The following is a 24,623-nucleotide window of genomic DNA, read 5'->3' on the forward strand; positions in this document are numbered from 1 at the left end:
GTGTGATTAGCTGCTGCCTGACGCGAGCTGTGTTCCCTCTCTGTTTCCTGTGATCTAACCATTGGCCTGCTGCGGTCACATCTGGTGTCATCGTGCAGTAGTGAATTATGATTTTTTCGCACATCTTGCATGAGCTTGATTGGCACTAAACGACATTATGATTATTGCCCAAGCAGTTAAAGCATAATTTATAATCTCTCACAGCATTATGTCTCTCATGGACATTGAGCCTTTTGAAGGACTCACACTTATATAGGTAATGTGAGCCTTTGCAGAGTACACATTGGTAATTAACACTAGCATGCACATTGCTTACTTGATGTTTGGGTATAGTTCTAATTGACTGTTTAATCTGTTGAACTTGAGTACCTTGCTTGATTGCCTCAATTGCTAAACATCTCTTTTCTAAAAATATCCACAACCCCTCCAGAGATTCTAACTCAGAACCTGAAGTGTGTCTTTCCCATGCCTTCCTAGTCGCTGGGTCTAGTTTGTTGATTAACAATTGTGACAATAATAAATCTTCAATTGAAACATCTAAGTCAAAGGCCTGTAATGCCTTCACATTGGCCTGACTTGTGTTTATAGCCTCTCTGAGGGAATTGGTGTTCTTTTTCTGGATTGATTCTTGCTCCAATATCCATTTAATGTGAATTGACAAAATTAATTTATTTTGAAATCTGTCTATTAACCTTTGCCAAACTATGCTGTAGTTTTTGCAGATAAAGGAAGACTTTGTGCAATAGAAAGGGGTTAGTTTCTTAAACTGGTAATTAAGTAGTAAAATTTCTGAATATTGTGCAAATCTTGATTGATATGGATCATTGATGCAAAAGAATCATGAAATCCTCTCCAGTTTTCATACTTGCCTCCAAATGGTTTCAGTGTAATAGCAGGTAATTTGATGTGGGCCCCATTGTAATTATTGCTTACTGAGATATTCCCTTGGCTGGTGTGTCTGGAAAGATCTGTTAGTTCATGCTGGGTGATTATTCTGTCTATGTTGACCTTTATCTGATGATATGTGTCTTCAAATAATTCTCTATCCGCTTCATATGTTTCACCCTCCTCACTGATTTCTAACTGGGTTGATTGTCCTCATACTTTTGTTTCAATTCCTCTAAACTTTCTCTACGAGAGATAATAGCCACATTTCCCTGCTCACTGTTAAACCCATCTACGAAGTTTTTAATACGTGTCATGCTGCCCTTTGTTTCACCTGGTTTGTGTATTAGAATTGTAATACTCTCCTCTGCCATAAAGAAAGGATAGGTATAAAGATATGAATTGGATCTGACCTTGTAAGGTGTGTGAACTGCCAACAATCCACAGGTTGTCATTCCACAGCACAGAAGATTTGACCGGCGCGATTGGTAGCTCTGATTTAGCGGTGTGAGTTCGTACGTAAATCAGCCATGTGGCAAGTTGCGTCATAAATTGCACTATGTATACTGTCACATAAGAAGGAAAGCTCGAAGAGCCAGCCTGGAGGATCAAAATGTTTGACCAAGATGAAATTACTGTGTGTTCACGATCTAACCTTACCTCTGGTGGTCGCATATAATAACCACATAATAAAGTACACTTCCGGATGACCACTTAAATGTTATTAAGAAAATACTGTTTGTAACAAATAAAGAGCACACAAGTCGCTGATTTATTCAGTTACACGTGAACTAAAACACACCATTACTGTATGTTCTGCCTGTACATATACAATTATACATTACACATATGAGGTAAGCACTGACATTAAGAAACACTAGAAATAATGTTTACACTTGAAAGGACGTAACTAAAATTCTGCCAATTGTTTAGCTGAACTTAAATGTTAGCACTGTTATGCGATTACATAATTTCATGAGACTGTTGTCTCCACATGTTACTCGTGGCATGTCGGTCACTCTTCTCCCGCGTCCCTAGCCAGCCACTTGCGCCAGAAAACAGTCCCAGAAATGAAGTGCTGCCCTCTATACACAACTTCATCAACGAATACATTATATGAATGAAATACTACAATATTGTTAAGTTAAAACACAAATAAATGATATAATTACTTAAATATAATTATTAATGCGATATGTGCAGTAACAGCTGGTATCTCCCGGATGCAAGCTCACAGCCATGCGCCTCTAACCGCACGGCCAACTCGCCCAGTGGTGTTCTAGATTTGCTGCCAGAAGGATTGAAAGGTGGAAGGGCCTGCTTATGGTGGAATTGTGACCTGCATACCAATTTCAACATTCTGTTTTGCTCTACCAGAAGGCACAGAGACAGATCTCTGTTGGGCAATCTGTGGCCGAGTTTCAATTAATTCATTTGGTAAAACACCAAATGTGTCATCAGAGATCTTTTACATGCCGATATCGTACAACGTGGAGTGCAAAATATATTTTTTTTCTGCCCTTCAGTAACCAGGCTACTTTATACTACTATCTTGTAATCTCGAGGCAAACACTCTACCACTGAGGTAGTTATACCTGTCAGTAACTGGGAATATGCAGCATTTGTGTATGCATCTCAAGCTGGATGCAAATGGCCTACATGCTATGAAGGCGGAAATAGATAAAAGGTCAAAAAAAAAAAAAAAAAAAAAATGAGAAATTTAAAGTAATAACCACTTGGTTTTACAGCAACAAGGAACCACTTGGTTTTACAGCAACAAGGAACTTGGTAGATTTAATGTGTTACCGTTCAGACTGAGTTTATTGTTGTAGAGTTGGTATCTTCAGTCGTTTAAGAACACATAATAAATAACATTGGTACTCTTGGAAAAAGTCATTATTCCTGTCACTGCTATGGTAGTGTTTGATTATTATTATGATGGATCTTTTTTACTTTACTGTTATATATTTTATAGTTGAATTTATTAGTGTGGTATTATGAATGATATGACTTACAGGATAAGCAAAAGACAAACAAATATCATGTCCAGCTGCAGAAAAAACGACAACCATATCTTTTTCTTTTACTTTTTTGACTGTAGCTCTGTGAAAACATGTCGTTCATAATCATCTTTTTTAATTGGAGATGTATGTCTGCTGTAACCTTCCAATCAGTATATAAAATTCTGCATGTAAAAAATGTATCGTAAAGAATCTAGGGAATTGTTTTTAATTTAGTATGATACTTGTATAACAGGGGGCTATCCAAGGCCCAGGAGAATTTGCTGAAGGTCTCGTGTTGGGCGTTAGAAGCCTTTTTGGTCACACCGTTGGTGGTGCTGCTGGTGCTATGTCTCGAATCACTGGTGCTATGGGTAAGTACTGATGACTGTATTTAAATTTTTACCTTACCTTTTTTTGGCTCTTCTATCACTTGTAATCAGATTCTTAAAATTTGAGCTGTGGGTAAAGTGTCTGTTTAATTCATTGAAAATGTACATACATATACCAACAGTATATTAAAGGAGGATTGTGTACATATAGCTACCATGACCATTTTTCATTGTACTCAACATCTTTGACATGTAGCATATGAATTCAACACGACCTAATCAGCTGGAAGTCTATTTCAAGTAGAACACTATCATGAAAGCTATATATTAACTTCAAATTGAACCACAGGGGGCAACATGTGTGCATTCTACAGGTGTGCTGGCTGTAGTGTACGATCTGTAGCTCAAATCCCTACTAAGAAAAAATATGACTGTGGTCACTGTAATTCAATCAGGAAACCATCCAGCCCTTCCAACATGAGATAGGAATCGTTGTGGGTTCAGTTTCCACTGGTGTTCAGTTGGCCATTTTTGTTCTGTACTTCTGTACAACCAAATAAACTGAAATTATTTTTCAAGTAAAAAGACTATGTCTTGATGGCAGTAAATGAGAAAGACTATCTGTTCATAGCACTACTAGAAGGTAGGATAAGTTTATCAAGAACACAACAGTATGGAAAGGTGAAAATATTGTATTGTGCTTCAGAATTGTGTTGAATGATACAGGCATACACTGTTAGCGCAATTAAACTGAGTATGGATAAGGCATTGTACTTGGTCTCCATGAAGTTGGTTGGCCAAACGAGATAATTGCATAACACATTTGGTGAGAAGTGTCAGCAGTTCATCAGTGTTTGGTGTCCTTGAGTATAGGAAGATGCACTTGCCAGTACACCTTCCTTCAAGCAGTAGTGATCTACCCAGATCACCACATCATACAATCAGCCACAGTAGACTGCATCCACAACCTTTTACTTGAAGCCAGACTATGACCACAGTTGCTGCTATGCCCCACCACAGAGCAGCCTGCCTCAGTTGGTATAAAGAAAGGGAGGCAAAGGATGAATGATGTAGCACTGTGTTCACTGCGAGGATCATAATTTGTAACGTGCATTTACCTCTGGTGTTTCTAAAGAGAACATTTAATCACAATGAATGTCATCTTACCTGTTCTGCAGTCATTGATGTACAACAGGATGATGTATCATTCCAATGGGGGCAATGCCTATCTCAGTTTTCCCGAACCATTTTGTTTCAAAGAATCCTAAACTAAACCTTAGGGAACCTTGGCTGCTTAGAACATTTTATCCTTAGGTGCAGTATAAAATTGTGATGGTGAACCTAATTGCAATTGGTGTCTGGCTCCATGGCTAAATGGTTAGCGTGCTGGCCTTTGGCCACAGGAGTGTCGGGTTCGATTGCCGGCGAGGCCGGGAATTTTAACCATAATTGGTTAATTTCGCTGACATGGGGGCTGGGTGTATGTGTCATCTTCATCATCATTTCATCCTCATCACGATGCGCAGGTCGCCTACGGGTGTCAAATCAAAAGACCTGCATCTGGCGAGCCGAACTTGTCTTCGGACACTCCCGGCACTAAAAGCCATACGCCATTTCATTTCATTGCAATTGGTAGTCTATATTTTAAGTAGAATATTAGAACAGTAGAATTAAGAGAGGCAAGAGAGAGAAATATAAAGATTTGGAGATTATGTTTTGCTAGTGGCTTTACGTTGCACTGACACAGATAGGTCTTAAGACGACGATGGAATAGGAAAGGCCTAGGAGTTGGAAGGAAGCAGCCGTGGCCTAATTAAGGTGCAGCCCTAGCATTTGCCTGGAGTGAAAATGGGAAACCATGGAAAAACCATCTTCAAGCTGCCAGCAGTGGGATTTGAACCCACTATCTCCCAGATGCATGCCCACAGCCGCACACCCCTAACCGCATGGCCAACTCACCCCAGTATTTGGAAATTAAAGGAGAAGGAAACAAGGGAAAACATCCAAGAAAATCTGAAAGAAAAAATTCTCAAAGGAGAGCTCAGCAGTATAGAAGATGAAAAATGAACAAATTTCCAACATGGATTTGTAAAATGAGCCGAAGACTCTTATGGTGGAGAATCAGGTAAAAAGGATGAGGAGACACGCTGGTGGAAAGACAGGGTAAGGGAAGCAGTAAAGGAGACTTGGAGGAAGTGGAAAGGAAGCAGACATGCAGAGAATAGGCAAAGATATGAAGAAGCAAAGAAAGTGTGCCCAAAGGTTGTAAAACAACAGTAGACCATGCACCACATGTTGCAACGAAAGGTTAACTTCATGGACACTGCATTGAATTGCAAATTTCTACCAGCTGCAATCTAAGAGCATGCCAGCTATTTTTAAACATATCTTCGTGTACTCTCCTAATTCAACCATTGACAATTTCCACCAGAGAAACGTTTCAGCGTTTTTCACAAAATTTTAACAAGAAGCACTAATGAAACATTTTAACATGATGCAACGGATCCAAGGATTTTAGAGCCTTATTTTAATTTTATCACTTATTTTACGTGTTGTGCACGTAGTTCATCCCAAATGCTTTTTAACACTTTAACGCCATTTGTGTATGTTTATTTTAGTCATTAGTTGTGTTTGTACCATTTTTTATTAAGGCTGATGATGACCAGCCAAGGATGAAACTAGTTCCTAGATTAAAAATGTAACGTAAAAATTGCATTATTATAGTATTGATGTACTTATTTTTTGAAGATTTTATTGCATAAGGGTGATTTTGTTGCTCCAATGTGGGCATGAACAGTGTAAATAAATAAATAAATAAATAAATAAATAAATAAATAAATTGAAAAGGTGGACCATTATGACATAAGTTTAGTTGTTTTTATTTATTATTGAAGTAAATTAGTCTTGCATTTTTGTACTTAGTATTTTTATTCGTTTACAGGTAAAGGTATAGCTGCCTTGACATTTGATAAAGAATATCAGCGCAAACGTCGGGAAGCTATGAATCGTCCAGCCAATGTTCAAATGGGACTAGCCCAGAGTGGAAAGGGTCTTGTTATGGTAAGCACATAACTCACATTTGAACTTCATTCCTAGATCTGTTTGTAATATTATTTTATTGTGTGCTTCTTATTAATTTTGTTCTAGGGTGTTGTGGATGGTGTTTCTGGAGTATTTATGAAGCCTATCTCAGGAGCTCGAGAGGAAGGTGTCGAGGGCTTTTTCAAAGGAGTAGGGAAAGGTATGGTTGGGCTTGTAGCCCGACCTACTGCTGGTGTTATAGACTTTGCTAGTGGTTCCCTGGATGCTGTAAAACGGTTAGTTGTTGTGTTTGTTGTACAATAATTTTAAATCCTCAAAGGATCAGAAATTGTATATTAAAACTATGACTTTTGCAGTGTTACTGATATGAGTGATGAGGTAACACGTTTGCGTCCTCCTCGATTCCTGCAGCCAGATGGTTTGGTGCGTCCCTATGTGCGTAAGGAGGCTGAAGGCAATAAACTTCTTCAGGTATGAAAGAGCTTGCATTGTAGAATAATACTGCATTTACGCGAATAAAACCAGCATTTTTTTTTTTTTTTTTAATTTCAGGCACGAAATTGGAATGCAGATTTTATTTATGTCAATGTTGGCATGTTTTTTTTTTTTTCAAAATCAGCCTTCATAAAGTTAGGGTGCGGGGATTATTCGCGTAAATGTGGTATGACATGATCTTTTGACTGACAGACGTTAATATTGTGAAATATTGTAACAAAATGAAATACTACGAGGGTTGCTCCAAAACTAATGTTGAAAGCTTTTTTTAATACACTCTTACTATGTTTAGAGTAGCTAGAAGTACCTTCACCACTTGTGTTCAAATATAGCTCAACCAGTTTTCACACGTGGTGCGGTCATAGCACTCGTTCACGATGACCACTACAATTGATATCCGTCAAAACCAGTATGCTGTAACCATACACAAGTACAATTCCTGATTTTAGGTTAGGAAATGTTTGTAAATTACAATCTCCTAATTTTAGGTTAGGAAGTTTCCATAAGATAATTTGTAATATAAAGTAGTGAAAATCATGTAAGTTTGTTAAATTCAGATGTAAGAGCATAGTATTATAAGAAGGATTTATAGTTAGGGAATATTGAACATGTATATTGTTGTATTTGTATAACTTTTAATTTGGGTAAGAGTCTGTATACTTGGCCTAGCAGTGAAGATTGTGCAACATGGGAAACAGTGACTCTATCAGTAAAGACGGTTGAAGACAATTGAAGGTGTTGCAACAAGTGGCTTGGAAACCCGGGGTACAGCTGGGAAATATAGGCTGAAGAAGGTTATTCATCATTGTCGAAGAACACTAGAGGTCACTTTCATATCAGCCGCTCAGTAACCCATCCGAAAGCTCTGATTTTAAATGAGGTTGTGTTGAATGAGAGATGCTTGAAGATATTTCAGTTAGAGCTTTACTACCAGTGGACTTCTGCAGGCACTAGGGCCACATGGAGCAAGTCTATATATCCATGTACGCATGTGTGCAAGGTGATTATCCATTACGGAGTTAGTACTGTCAAAGAACCTTGATTGTGGAGTCATTACTGTACCATTACGGAGCAGATTACAAAGTCATTACAAGTGTATTATGAGGTTGTTACACATTCATTCCCAGTGTGCATTATGTGGAAGATGCTACATAGTGTTCATTTGTCAATCAGGATTATTCCTCTCCAAGAAAATGCACAGTTTGTTTTATATGTGTAAACTGGAGCTAGCGACATAAAGCCCCTAGCAAAAAAAAAAAACAAAAAAAAAAAAAAAAAACTGGAGCTAATGTGTTGTTGTGCACAGAATTGATCATTGCTAGATGAAATCGCAGGCCAAGTGTTCAGTGCTGGGTTATTCTTTGATTTCTTTGACCTGGCATTCCCCGTTCATACAGTTGCTTTTTTACATTGTGAAGTTGTATGGTTTGATTAACAGAGTATAGTGAGGTGACGGGGATTGCTTTTTCCGTACAGTTATAACCTGTGTTAAATTGATTCCAACGGTGATGATGCTATTTTGTTCTTGTAAATGAGGTTAAGAATGGGCAGTCATCTTATCAGTAAGATATCATCAGTCTAGAGCGTGGCTTTCAGAATTGTACATTTGTGTAGATTGTAGATGTTGTTTGTGGATGTTTATTCTTGTAAGCGGCAAAACGTGATTATTATTGTTGGCGTTTGTTTTGTTTTATTTCATTTCGGGAGTAAATTCTTCTAGTGAAACTTACGGTAAATCTTTTATTGGTGGATTAAGGAAAAACTTGGCAAGCTACCTGAATTTATTTTCAGAGTTAAATAGTAGCAGGTAAGATAATGAAGCAAGTTTGGAGCCTCGTCAACCTGATGACTGTCGTCTTGGGAGAGGAAGTTCATTCATGCTCTACTGAGATAATTATTCCTGTAAATCTTTTGCAGCTAGCACCCAATTTAGTCATTTATATTTTAGTACAAATTATCTATTTCGTGTTTCCTTTTTCACCAAGTAGTTACAACGCTGCTTCGGATATCCTGTAGTGTCAGAATGTAACCTATGGAAACATTCACATGAGATTGAAACAAGCATATGGAGATGACTCTGTCGAACTCAGTACAGTAAGTCACTCGTCACTGAGATTATCCAGCAATAATTCTCTTCACAGTGGCAGATCACACAAACACCTGACATCGTGCAGCATGTTGCGGCGTGGTTATGGACAGCAAGAAAATAACTGTGAGCGAAATGTCACTCCAGCTGGAACTTAAGAGAATGTATGCAGAATACTGAAATAGCTGTGTTTCAAAAAAGTTTGCTCCAGGTGGTTTCCAAAAAAACCTGACAGCTGCCCATAAAGAAACAAGAAATATTGTGTGCAACATTGTATAAGAATATTGATGAATTGACATGTGAATTAATATGGCTGCACCATTTTGAACCATAGACAAAGAGACAATCAATGACATGACGAATTTGCCCCGAAATAAAGAAATTCATAGTGGTGTCTTCTGCAGGAAAAGTGATGGTTACCATTTTCTGGGATACAGGAGGACTCCTGCTTATGGATATCATGGTTCAAGGAACTGCCATTAATTCTGACGAATGTGTGGTAACTCTAAAGAAATTTCACATTTAACTGTATCTTGATATTGGTAGAATGTTTTGCTGTTTTACAATTACACGACAATGCTAGGTCATGTAACTTAAAAGCTTTCCAGTCTGTCGAACATACAAGTTAAATATAAATATTACACTTAAACATACTGTAAACATGTATTATTAAAGAAGGGGTAAAAATACACATTATTAAACAAAGAATGATATGTTTTGTTCTTGAAAGAACATCATCAGATCCTATCAAGTTACACTCAAATATTTAGAATATATATACATATACACTAATTACAGTACTGATTAGGTGGGGATACCCAATTTTATAATTGTAAACTATAAGCTATCAATATGGAAAATGCCACGAACCTACTACGCTGACGAAGCAGGGGGAGAGGTGATACTCCCATGTGGCACGTCCCAAGTGGCGGATAGGGGGGTCCTAACCGGCCTGCCGGTGGACTTGAGGGAAATAAAATACCTCTCGCAGACCACACACACTACCCCCTGCGGGTGGGGGACGCACATGTAGAATACACCCGCGGTATCCCCTGCCTGTCGTAAGAGGCGACTAAAAGGGGCAACCAAGGGATGATTGAATTAGAACCAGGAAACTACTTTTGATTCATACCATCACGTGGGGAATGCCATGGGTTGCCTGTACTTGCGAGTAGTACCACTATATTAGGTACGAAATAGGTTTGTGATTAGTAGCAGCAGAGGGGGTTCTCCTGTGGGTTTCCAGTACTCGTGCATCGTACCCATGTGAGCAACACCGCGGGTCTGGGCGTTGCCTGTGAGTTGTACCACTATATGAGCGACACCGTGGGTCTGCGTTGCCTGTGATTAGTACCCACTATGTGAGGAACACCACGGGATAGTACAAGTCCCTGTGGTTAGTACACCTAGGTGAGGAACCTCATCAGTTTGCGTTGGCTATGAGTGGCGCCATTGTGTGAGAAACACCAGAGGTCTGCATTACCTGTACAAAGTACAATACTTGTGAGTAGCACCATCTTGTGTGGAACACCGTGAGTCTTTGATACTTTGGATTAGTACCCCAACGTGACAAATACCATGGTTCTACTTTACTCGCGACATGTACCATTCTGCGGGACCTTAGACATGGATTTTGGATGCCTTTAGATATAAAGTATCCTCGATTCAGGATTATGCTTTATAAGTGGTCCCTTGGTCAGTAATACTATTATATATGATCTTTTCTTGCGTCAGATCCACTGTTTTTTGTTTGTTTATTTTATTTTTTGGAGTTCATTTCCATCCATTCATTCTTCATGATATTTTCTTATTTTGGTCAGTGGATGATTTTGAACTTTTTGTTGCCATTTCATTTCATACCATTAGGGGCCGACGACCTCGATGTTAGGCCCCTTTAAACTACGAGCATCATCATCCATAATCATAATCAATATGGAAAATGAAACTAATATCACATAACAAATACTAACTCACACATCATTCAGAAACCCAAAGAAGGCAGGCCGCATCCACCTTGCAGCCCTGTTGTGACACCTTATGATAACAATTACTTTGGTTAGCTGAAGAACTCGCTTCTTGGAAAGAGATTTGATGATAACTCCTTACACAGTTGCTTAGACATGCCAGATCAGACTTTTATCATGCATGTATACACACTGTTGTTCCGATGTGGCATAAGGTAGTTAAAAGGAACAGAGATTGTATAGAGAAGTGACATTGTGCAGCAATATACTGTAATAATAATAAAAATAACAAAGGTGTAGGATAAAAACTGACTTTGTAAAGAAAATGTGGTGCATTAGTTTTGGTGTGACCCTCCCCATACATAACCTTAAAATTAATGAGATTTTGTTCACATTTTTCTTCAGAATCTTGAAAAGGGTCGGTATGCATCGACTGATGTATATGCTTACCACGAATACATTCTCGACAGCGGCAAAGAAGTACTGCTACTCACTGACAAGAGGGTTATGTACATTGTCCATAATGATATTTTTGGAGGATGGCAGGTAAGTTAGCAAGACTTCACATCATATTGATGTAATCAATCTGTTGAAAAATTTGTTAATTATTTATCCAATAATGAAAATCTTCCTAATGTGTGTGTTGTGTAATTTTTTATCCAGTTATAATTTTCATGTGTAATTCTATAAAATTAGAAAATAAATGTTGTATGCCAGGAAGACAACGTTCCAAATTAATATGAATTCAAAGATAAAGTTAGTCAGTTGATCATCTTTATCAGTTCTTCACTGCAGAGTTGGAATATAGTACCATATCTGAAGTACTTATTTGATTATTGTTTGGTCGAAGGAGCTATACCAGATGAATGGAGAGTTGCTATAGTAGCCCCTGTGTATAAAGGAAAGGGTGATAGACATAAAGCTGAAAATTACAGGCCAGTAAGTTTGACATGCATTGTATGTAAGCTTTGGGAAGGCATTCTTTCTGATTATATTAGACATGTTTGTGAAATTAATAACTGGTTCGATAGAAGGCAATTCGGTTTTAGGAAAGGTTATTCCACTGAAGCTCAACTTGTAGGATTCCAGCAAGATATAGCAGATATCTTGGATTCTGGAGGTCAAATAGACTGTATCGCGATTGACATGTCTAAAGCATTTGATAGGGTGGATCATGGGAGACTACTGGCAAAAATGAGTGCAATTGGACTAGACAAAAGAGTGACTGAATGGGTTGCTATATTTCTAGAAAATAGATCTCAGAGAGTTAGAGTAGGTGAAGCTTTGTCTGACCCTGTAATAGTTGAGAGGGGAGTTCCTCAGGGCAGTGTTATCGGACCTTTATGTTTTCTTATATATATAAATGATATGAGTAAAGGAGTGGAATCAGAGGTAAGGCTTTTTGCGGATGATGTTATTCTCTATAGAGTGATAAATAAGTTACAAGATTGTGAGCAACTGCAACGTGACCTCGAAAATGTTGTGAGATGGACAGCAGACAATGGTATGTTGATAAACAGGGCTAAAAGTCAGGTTGTGAGTTTCACAAATAGGAAAAGTCCTCTCAGTTTTAATTACTGCATTGATGGGGTGAAAGTTCCTTTTGGGGATCATTGTAAGTATCTAGGTGTTAATATAAGGAAAGATCTTCACTGGGGTAATCACATAAATGGGATTGTAAATAAAGGGTACCGATCTCTGCACATGGTTATGAGGGTGTTCAGGGGTTGTAGTAAGGATGTAAAGGAGAGTGCATATAAGTCTCTGGTAAGACCCCAATTAGAGTATGGTTCCAGTGTATGGGACCCTCACCAGGATTACCTGATTCAAGAACTGGAAAAAATCCAAAGAAAAGCAGCTCGATTTGTTCTGGGTGATTTCCGACAAAAGAGTAGCGTTACATAGAAACAATATATATACAATTCTCCACCTTATCAATACGAGTTTATTTTACATTACAAATATTCAAGACTAGTTTCGACCCCTATGGGGTCATCCTCAGTTGACAATTGTAAATTGTTCATAAAAACATCACATAGTAAAAGTTAGACTAGTTTAGGCTGATCATTAATGTTTGGTGTGTCTAGTACATGACTAGTGTGCATTGTTCATAAAGACACATATTACCTTACTGCTACTACTATCCAATTTTAAGTTATATAGTATGGAACACAGATATGTTTGTGTAACTCAACAGTGACAAGTTCAAATATTTACAGAATTGGCTGTTGATTAGTCACATGATATAATAGAACACAGGCTTGAACATTTTTGATTTAAGTATCAGTGCAATATCTTGCTTTTGTACATACTAGAAGCTAAATTCATTTTGTAAAGTCATTACATACTGATTGAAGCTTAGTGTGAGGTTAAAATTGAATAAAAATATATGCTAATGTGGACATTAAAATATTGTTAAAATGGGCATATAATCAAAAACAGTGGTATGTATGCCACACATGTCTAGTATAAAAACTCATTACACTGGTGCTGTTAGTGTGCAGTACAGCATATACACTGATTTGGAATAAATGGATTTGTATATATATCGTTCCAACAAAGTGGATCCATAAAAATATAAGATGTATAGGTAATTAGTATTATAATGATCCACTGCAAATTAGGTAATGCTGTTGTTTATCTGAAGATCTATTGGCAGCTACAGATGTTAAAGTTATTAAAAATGTTAATGGAGCATGTTTTCTTCCGTAGACGCGATGTTTAAGATGATGAAAGTTATGCGTCTTGGTGCGTTCTGGAAGCTGGTATGTTATGAGAAACCAAGGTGGAGTGTCTGGAAATAGAAATAAAAGTGTGATAATGTTGTGGATAGAAAGTGTGATAGTGAAACGTATGTCGTTTACTTACGTAAAGTGCTGGAGCCGTGCGTTCTTAGTAGCTGCCTGTTGGGATCTGGTGCGCGTAGCTCTGAGATTGTAGTTAGCGGCGGTAGAGGGGAGGTTTGGGGGGATAGGTGGAGTGTTAGTAATAGGAGTGGGGTTGGAGGGGAGAGGGTTTTGAGGCGGTTGATTTGAACATATCGATTTTTGCTTGTTTATTCTTTTGATATAGAAATCTTTTAATAAGGGAATTACTGCATGAAAAAGGATGTTGTTTCTGTCTATACTTTCATTTAGGTTGGAGTTTGGATTCACATATTTGTCTAAATTTATATAAAATTCTTCTATTATACTGAGTAAGGGACTTTTTGGGTTCATGTTGAGGATTTGCATGTCGTTCTTAATGTCTGTGAAATTATGTTTTTGATCGTCAATATGCTGACCCATAGCTGAAAAATGTCTGTGTTTGACGGCGTTTACATGTTCATTATATCGTATTAAAAAACTTCTACCGGTAAGTCCTATATAGCTGGCTTGGCAGTCGTTACATTTTAGGCGATAGACTCCTGAATGATTGTATTTGTTTGTGTTATTAACTAATTTGGAATTGTATAGTATGTTGGTGTTGTTGCGTGCTGTTTTGTATGCTATTTTTAGGCCTTGTTTTTTGAAGATGTTTGTTATGGGATGTATATGGTTATTGTTATAAGTAAACAGTGCATATTCTTTTTTATTTTTAGTGATTCTGGTTAACTTGGTTTTAGGTTGGTTTTTGACTTTATTGATGATCCGGTTTATCATTTCTCTTTTGTATCCATTTTGTTTTGCTATTTCATGGATTGTGTTTAGTTCTTTATTTAGATTTTCTTTTGAAAGTGGAATGTTGTATGCTCTATGAATCATACTATAGTATGCAGCTCTTTTATGGGCATGTGGGTGGGTGGAGTCTATCTTTATTGTATTTGATGTATGGGTAGGTTTCCTATATATATTGTATGTTAGGTGGTTGTTATGTCTGGTTATGGATATATCTAAGTAGTTTATGGTGTTGTTGTGTTCAGTGTCCATGGTAAATTTAATGTGGGGATCTATTTTATTTAGTTGTTCTAGGATTATGTTTTCATTAGTATGTCTGTTGTCCATGATTATAAATGCATCATCGACAAACCTGCACCAATAGATTATATTTTCTATTTTTTTAATTTCTTGATGTTCTAAGTGATCCATATATATATCAGCTATTATGCCTGATATTGGTGATCCCATGGGTAATCCTTTTTGTTGATAAATAGTGTCATGGAACTTGAAATAGTTGTTATTGATAGCAAATTGTAGAAGTTTAATAAATTCATCTATTTCCAATTTGCTTAGCTTACTGTGGTTATAAAGGTTGGATTCTATGATAGTGATAGTTTTTTGTGTGGGTATATTAGGATACATGTTTGTTATATCATATGTAGCTAGCTTGTAAAAATGTTCTATTCTAATATTCTTAGTAATGTTGCAAAAATCTATTGAGTTTTTTATGGTTTTGTTTGCTTGAAAAACATAATGTTTTTTGAGGAATTTTTGTATGTATTTGGATAATTTATAAATAGGGCTTGGTCTATAATTTATTATGGGTCTCATAGGAATGTTGTTTTTATGGATCTTAGGATAAGCTTTAGCTGTAGGTATCCCTGGATTCATAGTGGTTAATTTTGCAGTTTCCTGTTCGTTCATAAGAAAATTGGTGTTTTTTAGGAGAATTTTTAAGTTTTTCTGGATACTGTTAGTGGGATCTTTAGTCTTAATTTGAAAGGTTTCATCTTGAAAGCAGGTTTTTGTTTTTGTTATATATTCCTCTTTATCCATAATAACTGTAGTGTTTCCTTTATCTGCCTTTGTTACTATTAGGTTATTTTGCTGTATTTTATTTTTGAGTACCTTAATTTGTGTTTGGTTTGTGATATCTTGATTCTGAGGTTTTTGAGTGATCTTATCAACATATTGTGGTAGTGTTTTTTTGATTTCATATCTAATTTCATTTTGTTTTTCTTGGGGTATTTTATTTAGAGCATCTTCTGTTTCAGTAATAATGGTGGCTATGTTTTCAAATACTGAATAGTTTTTCCAGTTATGTTTTGGTCCCTTGCTCAGTATAATTGTTTCTTTTTCATTGAATGTTGTGTTAGTTAGGTTTTGGAGTGGGGGATGGAAAATATGTTGGTTGTTATCAATAGAAACAGTAATATGTTGTCTATGTTGTGTATGGTTGGTTTGGTTTAGTGATGTCTTGAGTGCGTTAAGTTTCTTGTTTAAGGTATTCTGCTTCTGTATGGCTATGTTTTCTATCTTTTCGTTAGTTATTTGTTGGAAATTGCTCCAGTATGTGTGTGGTAGCTCATGTGAGGCTTTAAGGTGCGCTTCATACATTTGTATGTTTAGGTGTTGTTTTTTCCTATACATGAATTTAATTTCTTCTTTCAGCCATATTCGATTGGTTTTGTTTTGGGTGTTTTGGGTTTGATATGTGCTTCTATGTTTATTATTATATTTCCTAAGAAATTTAGGAGTTAGATTATTAAGTAGGCATTGTTTTAAGAAAGTGATGTTTTTGACAATATTTGTGATCTTAATCTTCAGATTTTGATATCTGTGTGCTATTCTTCTTGCCTGGTTGGCTTTTCCACTGTTGTTTATAAGTTTCATTTCCGTATTGATGGATATTACTTTACATAGAAACAATATATATACAATTCTCCACCTTATCAATACGAGTTTATTTTACATTACAAATATTCAAGACTAGTTTCGACCCCTATGGGGTCATCCTCAGTTGACAATTGTAAATTGTTCATAAAAACATCACATAGTAAAAGTTAGACTAGTTTAGGCTGATCATTAATGTTTGGTGTGTCTAGTACATGACTAGTGTGCATTGTTCATAAAGACACATATTACCTTACTGCTACTACTATCCAATTTTAAGTTATATAGTATGGAACACAGATATGTTTGTGTAACTCAACAGTGACAAGTTCAAATATTTACAGAATTGGCTGTTGATTAGTCACATGATATAATAGAACACAGGCTTGAACATTTTTGATTTAAGTATCAGTGCAATATCTTGCTTTTGTACATACTAGAAGCTAAATTCATTTTGTAAAGTCATTACATACTGATTGAAGCTTAGTGTGAGGTTAAAATTGAATAAAAATATATGCTAATGTGGACATTAAAATATTGTTAAAATGGGCATATAATCAAAAACAGTGGTATGTATGCCACACATGTCTAGTATAAAAACTCATTACACTGGTGCTGTTAGTGTGCAGTACAGCATATACACTGATTTGGAATAAATGGATTTGTATATATATCGTTCCAACAAAGTGGATCCATAAAAATATAAGATGTATAGGTAATTAGTATTATAATGATCCACTGCAAATTAGGTAATGCTGTTGTTTATCTGAAGATCTATTGGCAGCTACAGATGTTAAAGTTATTAAAAATGTTAATGGAGCATGTTTTCTTCCGTAGACGCGATGTTTAAGATGATGAAAGTTATGCGTCTTGGTGCGTTCTGGAAGCTGGTATGTTATGAGAAACCAAGGTGGAGTGTCTGGAAATAGAAATAAAAGTGTGATAATGTTGTGGATAGAAAGTGTGATAGTGAAACGTATGTCGTTTACTTACGTAAAGTGCTGGAGCCGTGCGTTCTTAGTAGCTGCCTGTTGGGATCTGGTGCGCGTAGCTCTGAGATTGTAGTTAGCGGCGGTAGAGGGGAGGTTTGGGGGGATAGGTGGAGTGTTAGTAATAGGAGTGGGGTTGGAGGGGAGAGGGTTTTGAGGCGGTTGATTTGAACATATCGATTTTTGCTTGTTTATTCTTTTGATATAGAAATCTTTTAATAAGGGAATTACTGCATGAAAAAGGATGTTGTTTCTGTCTATACTTTCATTTAGGTTGGAGTTTGGATTCACATATTTGTCTAAATTTATATAAAATTCTTCTATTATACTGAGTAAGGGACTTTTTGGGTTCATGTTGAGGATTTGCATGTCGTTCTTAATGTCTGTGAAATTATGTTTTTGATCGTCAATATGCTGACCCATAGCTGAAAAATGTCTGTGTTTGACGGCGTTTACATGTTCATTATATCGTATTAAAAAACTTCTACCGGTAAGTCCTATATAGCTGGCTTGGCAGTCGTTACATTTTAGGCGATAGACTCCTGAATGATTGTATTTGTTTGTGTTATTAACTAATTTGGAATTGTATAGTATGTTGGTGTTGTTGCGTGCTGTTTTGTATGCTATTTTTAGGCCTTGTTTTTTGAAGATGTTTGTTATGGGATGTATATGGTTATTGTTATAAGTAAACAGTGCATATTCTTTTTTATTTTTAGTGATTCTGGTTAACTTGGTTTTAGGTTGGTTTTTGACTTTATTGATGATCCGGTTTATCATTTCTCTTTTGTATCCATTTTGTTTTGCTATTTCATGGATTGTGTTTAGTTCTTTATTTAGATTTTCTTTTGAAAGTGGAATGTTGTATGCTCTATGAATCATACTATAGTATGCAGCTCTTTTATGGGCATGTGGGTGGGTGGAGTCTATCTTTATTGTATTTGATGTATGGGTAGGTTTCCTATATATATTGTATGTTAGGTGGTTGTTATGTCTGGTTATGGATATATCTAAGTAGTTTATGGTGTTGTTGTGTTCAGTGTCCATGGTAAATTTAATGTGGGGATCTATTTTATTTAGTTGTTCTAGGATTATGTTTTCATTAGTATGTCTGTTGTCCATGATTATAAATGCATCATCGACAAACCTGCACCAATAGATTATATTTTCTATTTTTTTAATTTCTTGATGTTCTAAGTGATCCATATATATATCAGCTATTATGCCTGATATTGGTGATCCCATGGGTAATCCTTTTTGTTGATAAATAGTGTCATGGAACTTGAAATAGTTGTTATTGATAGCAAATTGTAGAAGTTTAATAAATTCATCTATTTCCAATTTGCTTAGCTTACTGTGGTTATAAAGGTTGGATTCTATGATAGTGATAGTTTTTTGTGTGGGTATATTAGGATACATGTTTGTTATATCATATGTAGCTAGCTTGTAAAAATGTTCTATTCTAATATTCTTAGTAATGTTGCAAAAATCTATTGAGTTTTTTATGGTTTTGTTTGCTTGAAAAACATAATGTTTTTTGAGGAATTTTTGTATGTATTTGGATAATTTATAAATAGGGCTTGGTCTATAATTTATTATGGGTCTCATAGGAATGTTGTTTTTATGGATCTTAGGATAAGCTTTAGCTGTAGGTATCCCTGGATTCATAGTGGTTAATTTTGCAGTTTCCTGTTCGTTCATAAGAAAATTGGTGTTTTTTAGGAGAATTTTTAAGTTTTTCTGGATACTGTTAGTGGGATCTTTAGTCTTAATTTGAAAGGTTTCATCTTGAAAGCAGGTTTTTGTTTTTGTTATATATTCCTCTTTATCCATAATAACTGTAGTGTTTCCTTTATCTGCCTTTGTTACTATTAGGTTATTTTGCTGTATTTTATTTTTGAGTACCTTAATTTGTGTTTGGTTTGTGATATCTTGATTCTGAGGTTTTTGAGTGATCTTATCAACATATTGTGGTAGTGTTTTTTTGATTTCATATCTAATTTCATTTTGTTTTTCTTGGGGTATTTTATTTAGAGCATCTTCTGTTTCAGTAATAATGGTGGCTATGTTTTCAAATACTGAATAGTTTTTCCAGTTATGTTTTGGTCCCTTGCTCAGTATAATTGTTTCTTTTTCATTGAATGTTGTGTTAGTTAGGTTTTGGAGTGGGGGATGGAAAATATGTTGGTTGTTATCAATAGAAACAGTAATATGTTGTCTATGTTGTGTATGGTTGGTTTGGTTTAGTGATGTCTTGAGTGCGTTAAGTTTCTTGTTTAAGGTATTCTGCTTCTGTATGGCTATGTTTTCTATCTTTTCGTTAGTTATTTGTTGGAAATTGCTCCAGTATGTGTGTGGTAGCTCATGTGAGGCTTTAAGGTGCGCTTCATACATTTGTATGTTTAGGTGTTGTTTTTTCCTATACATGAATTTAATTTCTTCTTTCAGCCATATTCGATTGGTTTTGTTTTGGGTGTTTTGGGTTTGATATGTGCTTCTATGTTTATTATTATATTTCCTAAGAAATTTAGGAGTTAGATTATTAAGTAGGCATTGTTTTAAGAAAGTGATGTTTTTGACAATATTTGTGATCTTAATCTTCAGATTTTGATATCTGTGTGCTATTCTTCTTGCCTGGTTGGCTTTTCCACTGTTGTTTATAAGTTTCATTTCCGTATTGATGGATATTACTTTACATAGAAACAATATATATACAATTCTCCACCTTATCAATACGAGTTTATTTTACATTACAAATATTCAAGACTAGTTTCGACCCCTATGGGGTCATCCTCAGTTGACAATTGTAAATTGTTCATAAAAACATCACATAGTAAAAGTTAGACTAGTTTAGGCTGATCATTAATGTTTGGTGTGTCTAGTACATGACTAGTGTGCATTGTTCATAAAGACACATATTACCTTACTGCTACTACTATCCAATTTTAAGTTATATAGTATGGAACACAGATATGTTTGTGTAACTCAACAGTGACAAGTTCAAATATTTACAGAATTGGCTGTTGATTAGTCACATGATATAATAGAACACAGGCTTGAACATTTTTGATTTAAGTATCAGTGCAATATCTTGCTTTTGTACATACTAGAAGCTAAATTCATTTTGTAAAGTCATTACATACTGATTGAAGCTTAGTGTGAGGTTAAAATTGAATAAAAATATATGCTAATGTGGACATTAAAATATTGTTAAAATGGGCATATAATCAAAAACAGTGGTATGTATGCCACACATGTCTAGTATAAAAACTCATTACACTGGTGCTGTTAGTGTGCAGTACAGCATATACACTGATTTGGAATAAATGGATTTGTATATATATCGTTCCAACAAAGTGGATCCATAAAAATATAAGATGTATAGGTAATTAGTATTATAATGATCCACTGCAAATTAGGTAATGCTGTTGTTTATCTGAAGATCTATTGGCAGCTACAGATGTTAAAGTTATTAAAAATGTTAATGGAGCATGTTTTCTTCCGTAGACGCGATGTTTAAGATGATGAAAGTTATGCGTCTTGGTGCGTTCTGGAAGCTGGTATGTTATGAGAAACCAAGGTGGAGTGTCTGGAAATAGAAATAAAAGTGTGATAATGTTGTGGATAGAAAGTGTGATAGTGAAACGTATGTCGTTTACTTACGTAAAGTGCTGGAGCCGTGCGTTCTTAGTAGCTGCCTGTTGGGATCTGGTGCGCGTAGCTCTGAGATTGTAGTTAGCGGCGGTAGAGGGGAGGTTTGGGGGGATAGGTGGAGTGTTAGTAATAGGAGTGGGGTTGGAGGGGAGAGGGTTTTGAGGCGGTTGATTTGAACATATCGATTTTTGCTTGTTTATTCTTTTGATATAGAAATCTTTTAATAAGGGAATTACTGCATGAAAAAGGATGTTGTTTCTGTCTATACTTTCATTTAGGTTGGAGTTTGGATTCACATATTTGTCTAAATTTATATAAAATTCTTCTATTATACTGAGTAAGGGACTTTTTGGGTTCATGTTGAGGATTTGCATGTCGTTCTTAATGTCTGTGAAATTATGTTTTTGATCGTCAATATGCTGACCCATAGCTGAAAAATGTCTGTGTTTGACGGCGTTTACATGTTCATTATATCGTATTAAAAAACTTCTACCGGTAAGTCCTATATAGCTGGCTTGGCAGTCGTTACATTTTAGGCGATAGACTCCTGAATGATTGTATTTGTTTGTGTTATTAACTAATTTGGAATTGTATAGTATGTTGGTGTTGTTGCGTGCTGTTTTGTATGCTATTTTTAGGCCTTGTTTTTTGAAGATGTTTGTTATGGGATGTATATGGTTATTGTTATAAGTAAACAGTGCATATTCTTTTTTATTTTTAGTGATTCTGGTTAACTTGGTTTTAGGTTGGTTTTTGACTTTATTGATGATCCGGTTTATCATTTCTCTTTTGTATCCATTTTGTTTTGCTATTTCATGGATTGTGTTTAGTTCTTTATTTAGATTTTCTTTTGAAAGTGGAATGTTGTATGCTCTATGAATCATACTATAGTATGCAGCTCTTTTATGGGCATGTGGGTGGGTGGAGTCTATCTTTATTGTATTTGATGTATGGGTAGGTTTCCTATATATATTGTATGTTAGGTGGTTGTTATGTCTGGTTATGGATATATCTAAGTAGTTTATGGTGTTGTTGTGTTCAGTGTCCATGGTAAATTTAATGTGGGGATCTATTTTATTTAGTTGTACTAGGATTATGTTTTCATTAGTATGTCTGTTGTCCATGATTATAAATGCATCATCGACAAACCTGCACCAATAGATTATATTTTCTATTTTTTTAATTTCTTGATGTTCTAAGTGATCCATATATATATCAGCTATTATGCCTGATATTGGTGATCCCATGGGTAATCCTTTTTGTTGATAAATAGTGTCATGGAACTTGAAATAGTTGTTATTGATAGCAAATTGTAGAAGTTTAATAAATTCATCTATTTCCAATTTGCTTAGCTTACTGTGGTTATAAAGGTTGGATTCTATGATAGTGATAGTTTTTTGTGTGGGTATATTAGGATACATGTTTGTTATATCATATGTAGCTAGCTTGTAAAAATGTTCTATTCTAATATTCTTAGTAATGTTGCAAAAATCTATTGAGTTTTTTATGGTTTTGTTTGCTTGAAAAACATAATGTTTTTTGAGGAATTTTTGTATGTATTTGGATAATTTATAAATAGGGCTTGGTCTATAATTTATTATGGGTCTCATAGGAATGTTGTTTTTATGGATCTTAGGATAAGCTTTAGCTGTAGGTATCCCTGGATTCATAGTGGTTAATTTTGCAGTTTCCTGTTCGTTCATAAGAAAATTGGTGTTTTTTAGGAGAATTTTTAAGTTTTTCTGGATACTGTTAGTGGGATCTTTAGTCTTAATTTGAAAGGTTTCATCTTGAAAGCAGGTTTTTGTTTTTGTTATATATTCCTCTTTATCCATAATAACTGTAGTGTTTCCTTTATCTGCCTTTGTTACTATTAGGTTATTTTGCTGTATTTTATTTTTGAGTACCTTAATTTGTGTTTGGTTTGTGATATCTTGATTCTGAGGTTTTTGAGTGATCTTATCAACATATTGTGGTAGTGTTTTTTTGATTTCATATCTAATTTCATTTTGTTTTTCTTGGGGTATTTTATTTAGAGCATCTTCTGTTTCAGTAATAATGGTGGCTATGTTTTCAAATACTGAATAGTTTTTCCAGTTATGTTTTGGTCCCTTGCTCAGTATAATTGTTTCTTTTTCATTGAATGTTGTGTTAGTTAGGTTTTGGAGTGGGGGATGGAAAATATGTTGGTTGTTATCAATAGAAACAGTAATATGTTGTCTATGTTGTGTATGGTTGGTTTGGTTTAGTGATGTCTTGAGTGCGTTAAGTTTCTTGTTTAAGGTATTCTGCTTCTGTATGGCTATGTTTTCTATCTTTTCGTTAGTTATTTGTTGGAAATTGCTCCAGTATGTGTGTGGTAGCTCATGTGAGGCTTTAAGGTGCGCTTCATACATTTGTATGTTTAGGTGTTGTTTTTTCCCCTATGTATAGGAAAAAACAACACCTAAACATACAAATGTATGAAGCGCACCTTAAAGCCTCACATGAGCTACCACACACATACTGGAGCAATTTCCAACAAATAACTAACGAAAAGATAGAAAACATAGCCATACAGAAGCAGAATACCTTAAACAAGAAACTTAACGCACTCAAGACATCACTAAACCAAACCAACCATACACAACATAGACAACATATTACTGTTTCTATTGATAACAACCAACATATTTTCCATCCCCCACTCCAAAACCTAACTAACACAACATTCAATGAAAAAGAAACAATTATACTGAGCAAGGGACCAAAACATAACTGGAAAAACTATTCAGTATTTGAAAACATAGCCACCATTATTACTGAAACAGAAGATGCTCTAAATAAAATACCCCAAGAAAAACAAAATGAAATTAGATATGAAATCAAAAAAACACTACCACAATATGTTGATAAGATCACTCAAAAACCTCAGAATCAAGATATCACAAACCAAACACAAATTAAGGTACTCAAAAATAAAATACAGCAAAATAACCTAATAGTAACAAAGGCAGATAAAGGAAACACTACAGTTATTATGGATAAAGAGGAATATATAACAAAAACAAAAACCTGCTTTCAAGATGAAACCTTTCAAATTAAGACTAAAGATCCCACTAACAGTATCCAGAAAAACTTAAAAATTCTCCTAAAAAACACCAATTTTCTTATGAACGAACAGGAAACTGCAAAATTAACCACTATGAATCCAGGGATACCTACAGCTAAAGCTTATCCTAAGATCCATAAAAACAACATTCCTATGAGACCCATAATAAATTATAGACCAAGCCCTATTTATAAATTATCCAAATACATACAAAAATTCCTCAAAAAACATTATGTTTTTCAAGCAAACAAAACCATAAAAAACTCAATAGATTTTTGCAACATTACTAAGAATATTAGAATAGAACATTTTTACAAGCTAGCTACATATGATATAACAAACATGTATCCTAATATACCCACACAAAAAACTATCACTATCATAGAATCCAACCTTTATAACCACAGTAAGCTAAGCAAATTGGAAATAGATGAATTTATTAAACTTCTACAATTTGCTATCAATAACAACTATTTCAAGTTCCATGACACTATTTATCAACAAAAAGGATTACCCATGGGATCACCAATATCAGGCATAATAGCTGATATATATAT

At 35.3% G+C, this 24,623-nt stretch overlaps 1 protein-coding gene across 1 annotated transcript in view; it reads left to right on the top strand.

Moving 5' to 3' along the window:
• LOC136884060 (intermembrane lipid transfer protein Vps13) overlaps positions 1-24,623 on the top strand; it is an 816,621-nt gene that overhangs the window by 739,485 nt on the left and 52,513 nt on the right. Inside the window, exons 52-56 of the mRNA XM_067156088.2 lie at positions 3,142-3,259; positions 6,159-6,277; positions 6,365-6,534; positions 6,616-6,730; positions 11,210-11,350. Coding sequence (XP_067012189.2) covers positions 3,142-3,259; positions 6,159-6,277; positions 6,365-6,534; positions 6,616-6,730; positions 11,210-11,350 — 663 coding nt within the window. The remainder of the gene's footprint in view (positions 1-3,141; positions 3,260-6,158; positions 6,278-6,364; positions 6,535-6,615; positions 6,731-11,209; positions 11,351-24,623) is intronic.

This window comes from Anabrus simplex, chromosome 1, assembly GCF_040414725.1.
Source record: "Anabrus simplex isolate iqAnaSimp1 chromosome 1, ASM4041472v1, whole genome shotgun sequence".
Lineage (NCBI taxonomy): Eukaryota > Metazoa > Arthropoda > Insecta > Orthoptera > Tettigoniidae > Anabrus > Anabrus simplex.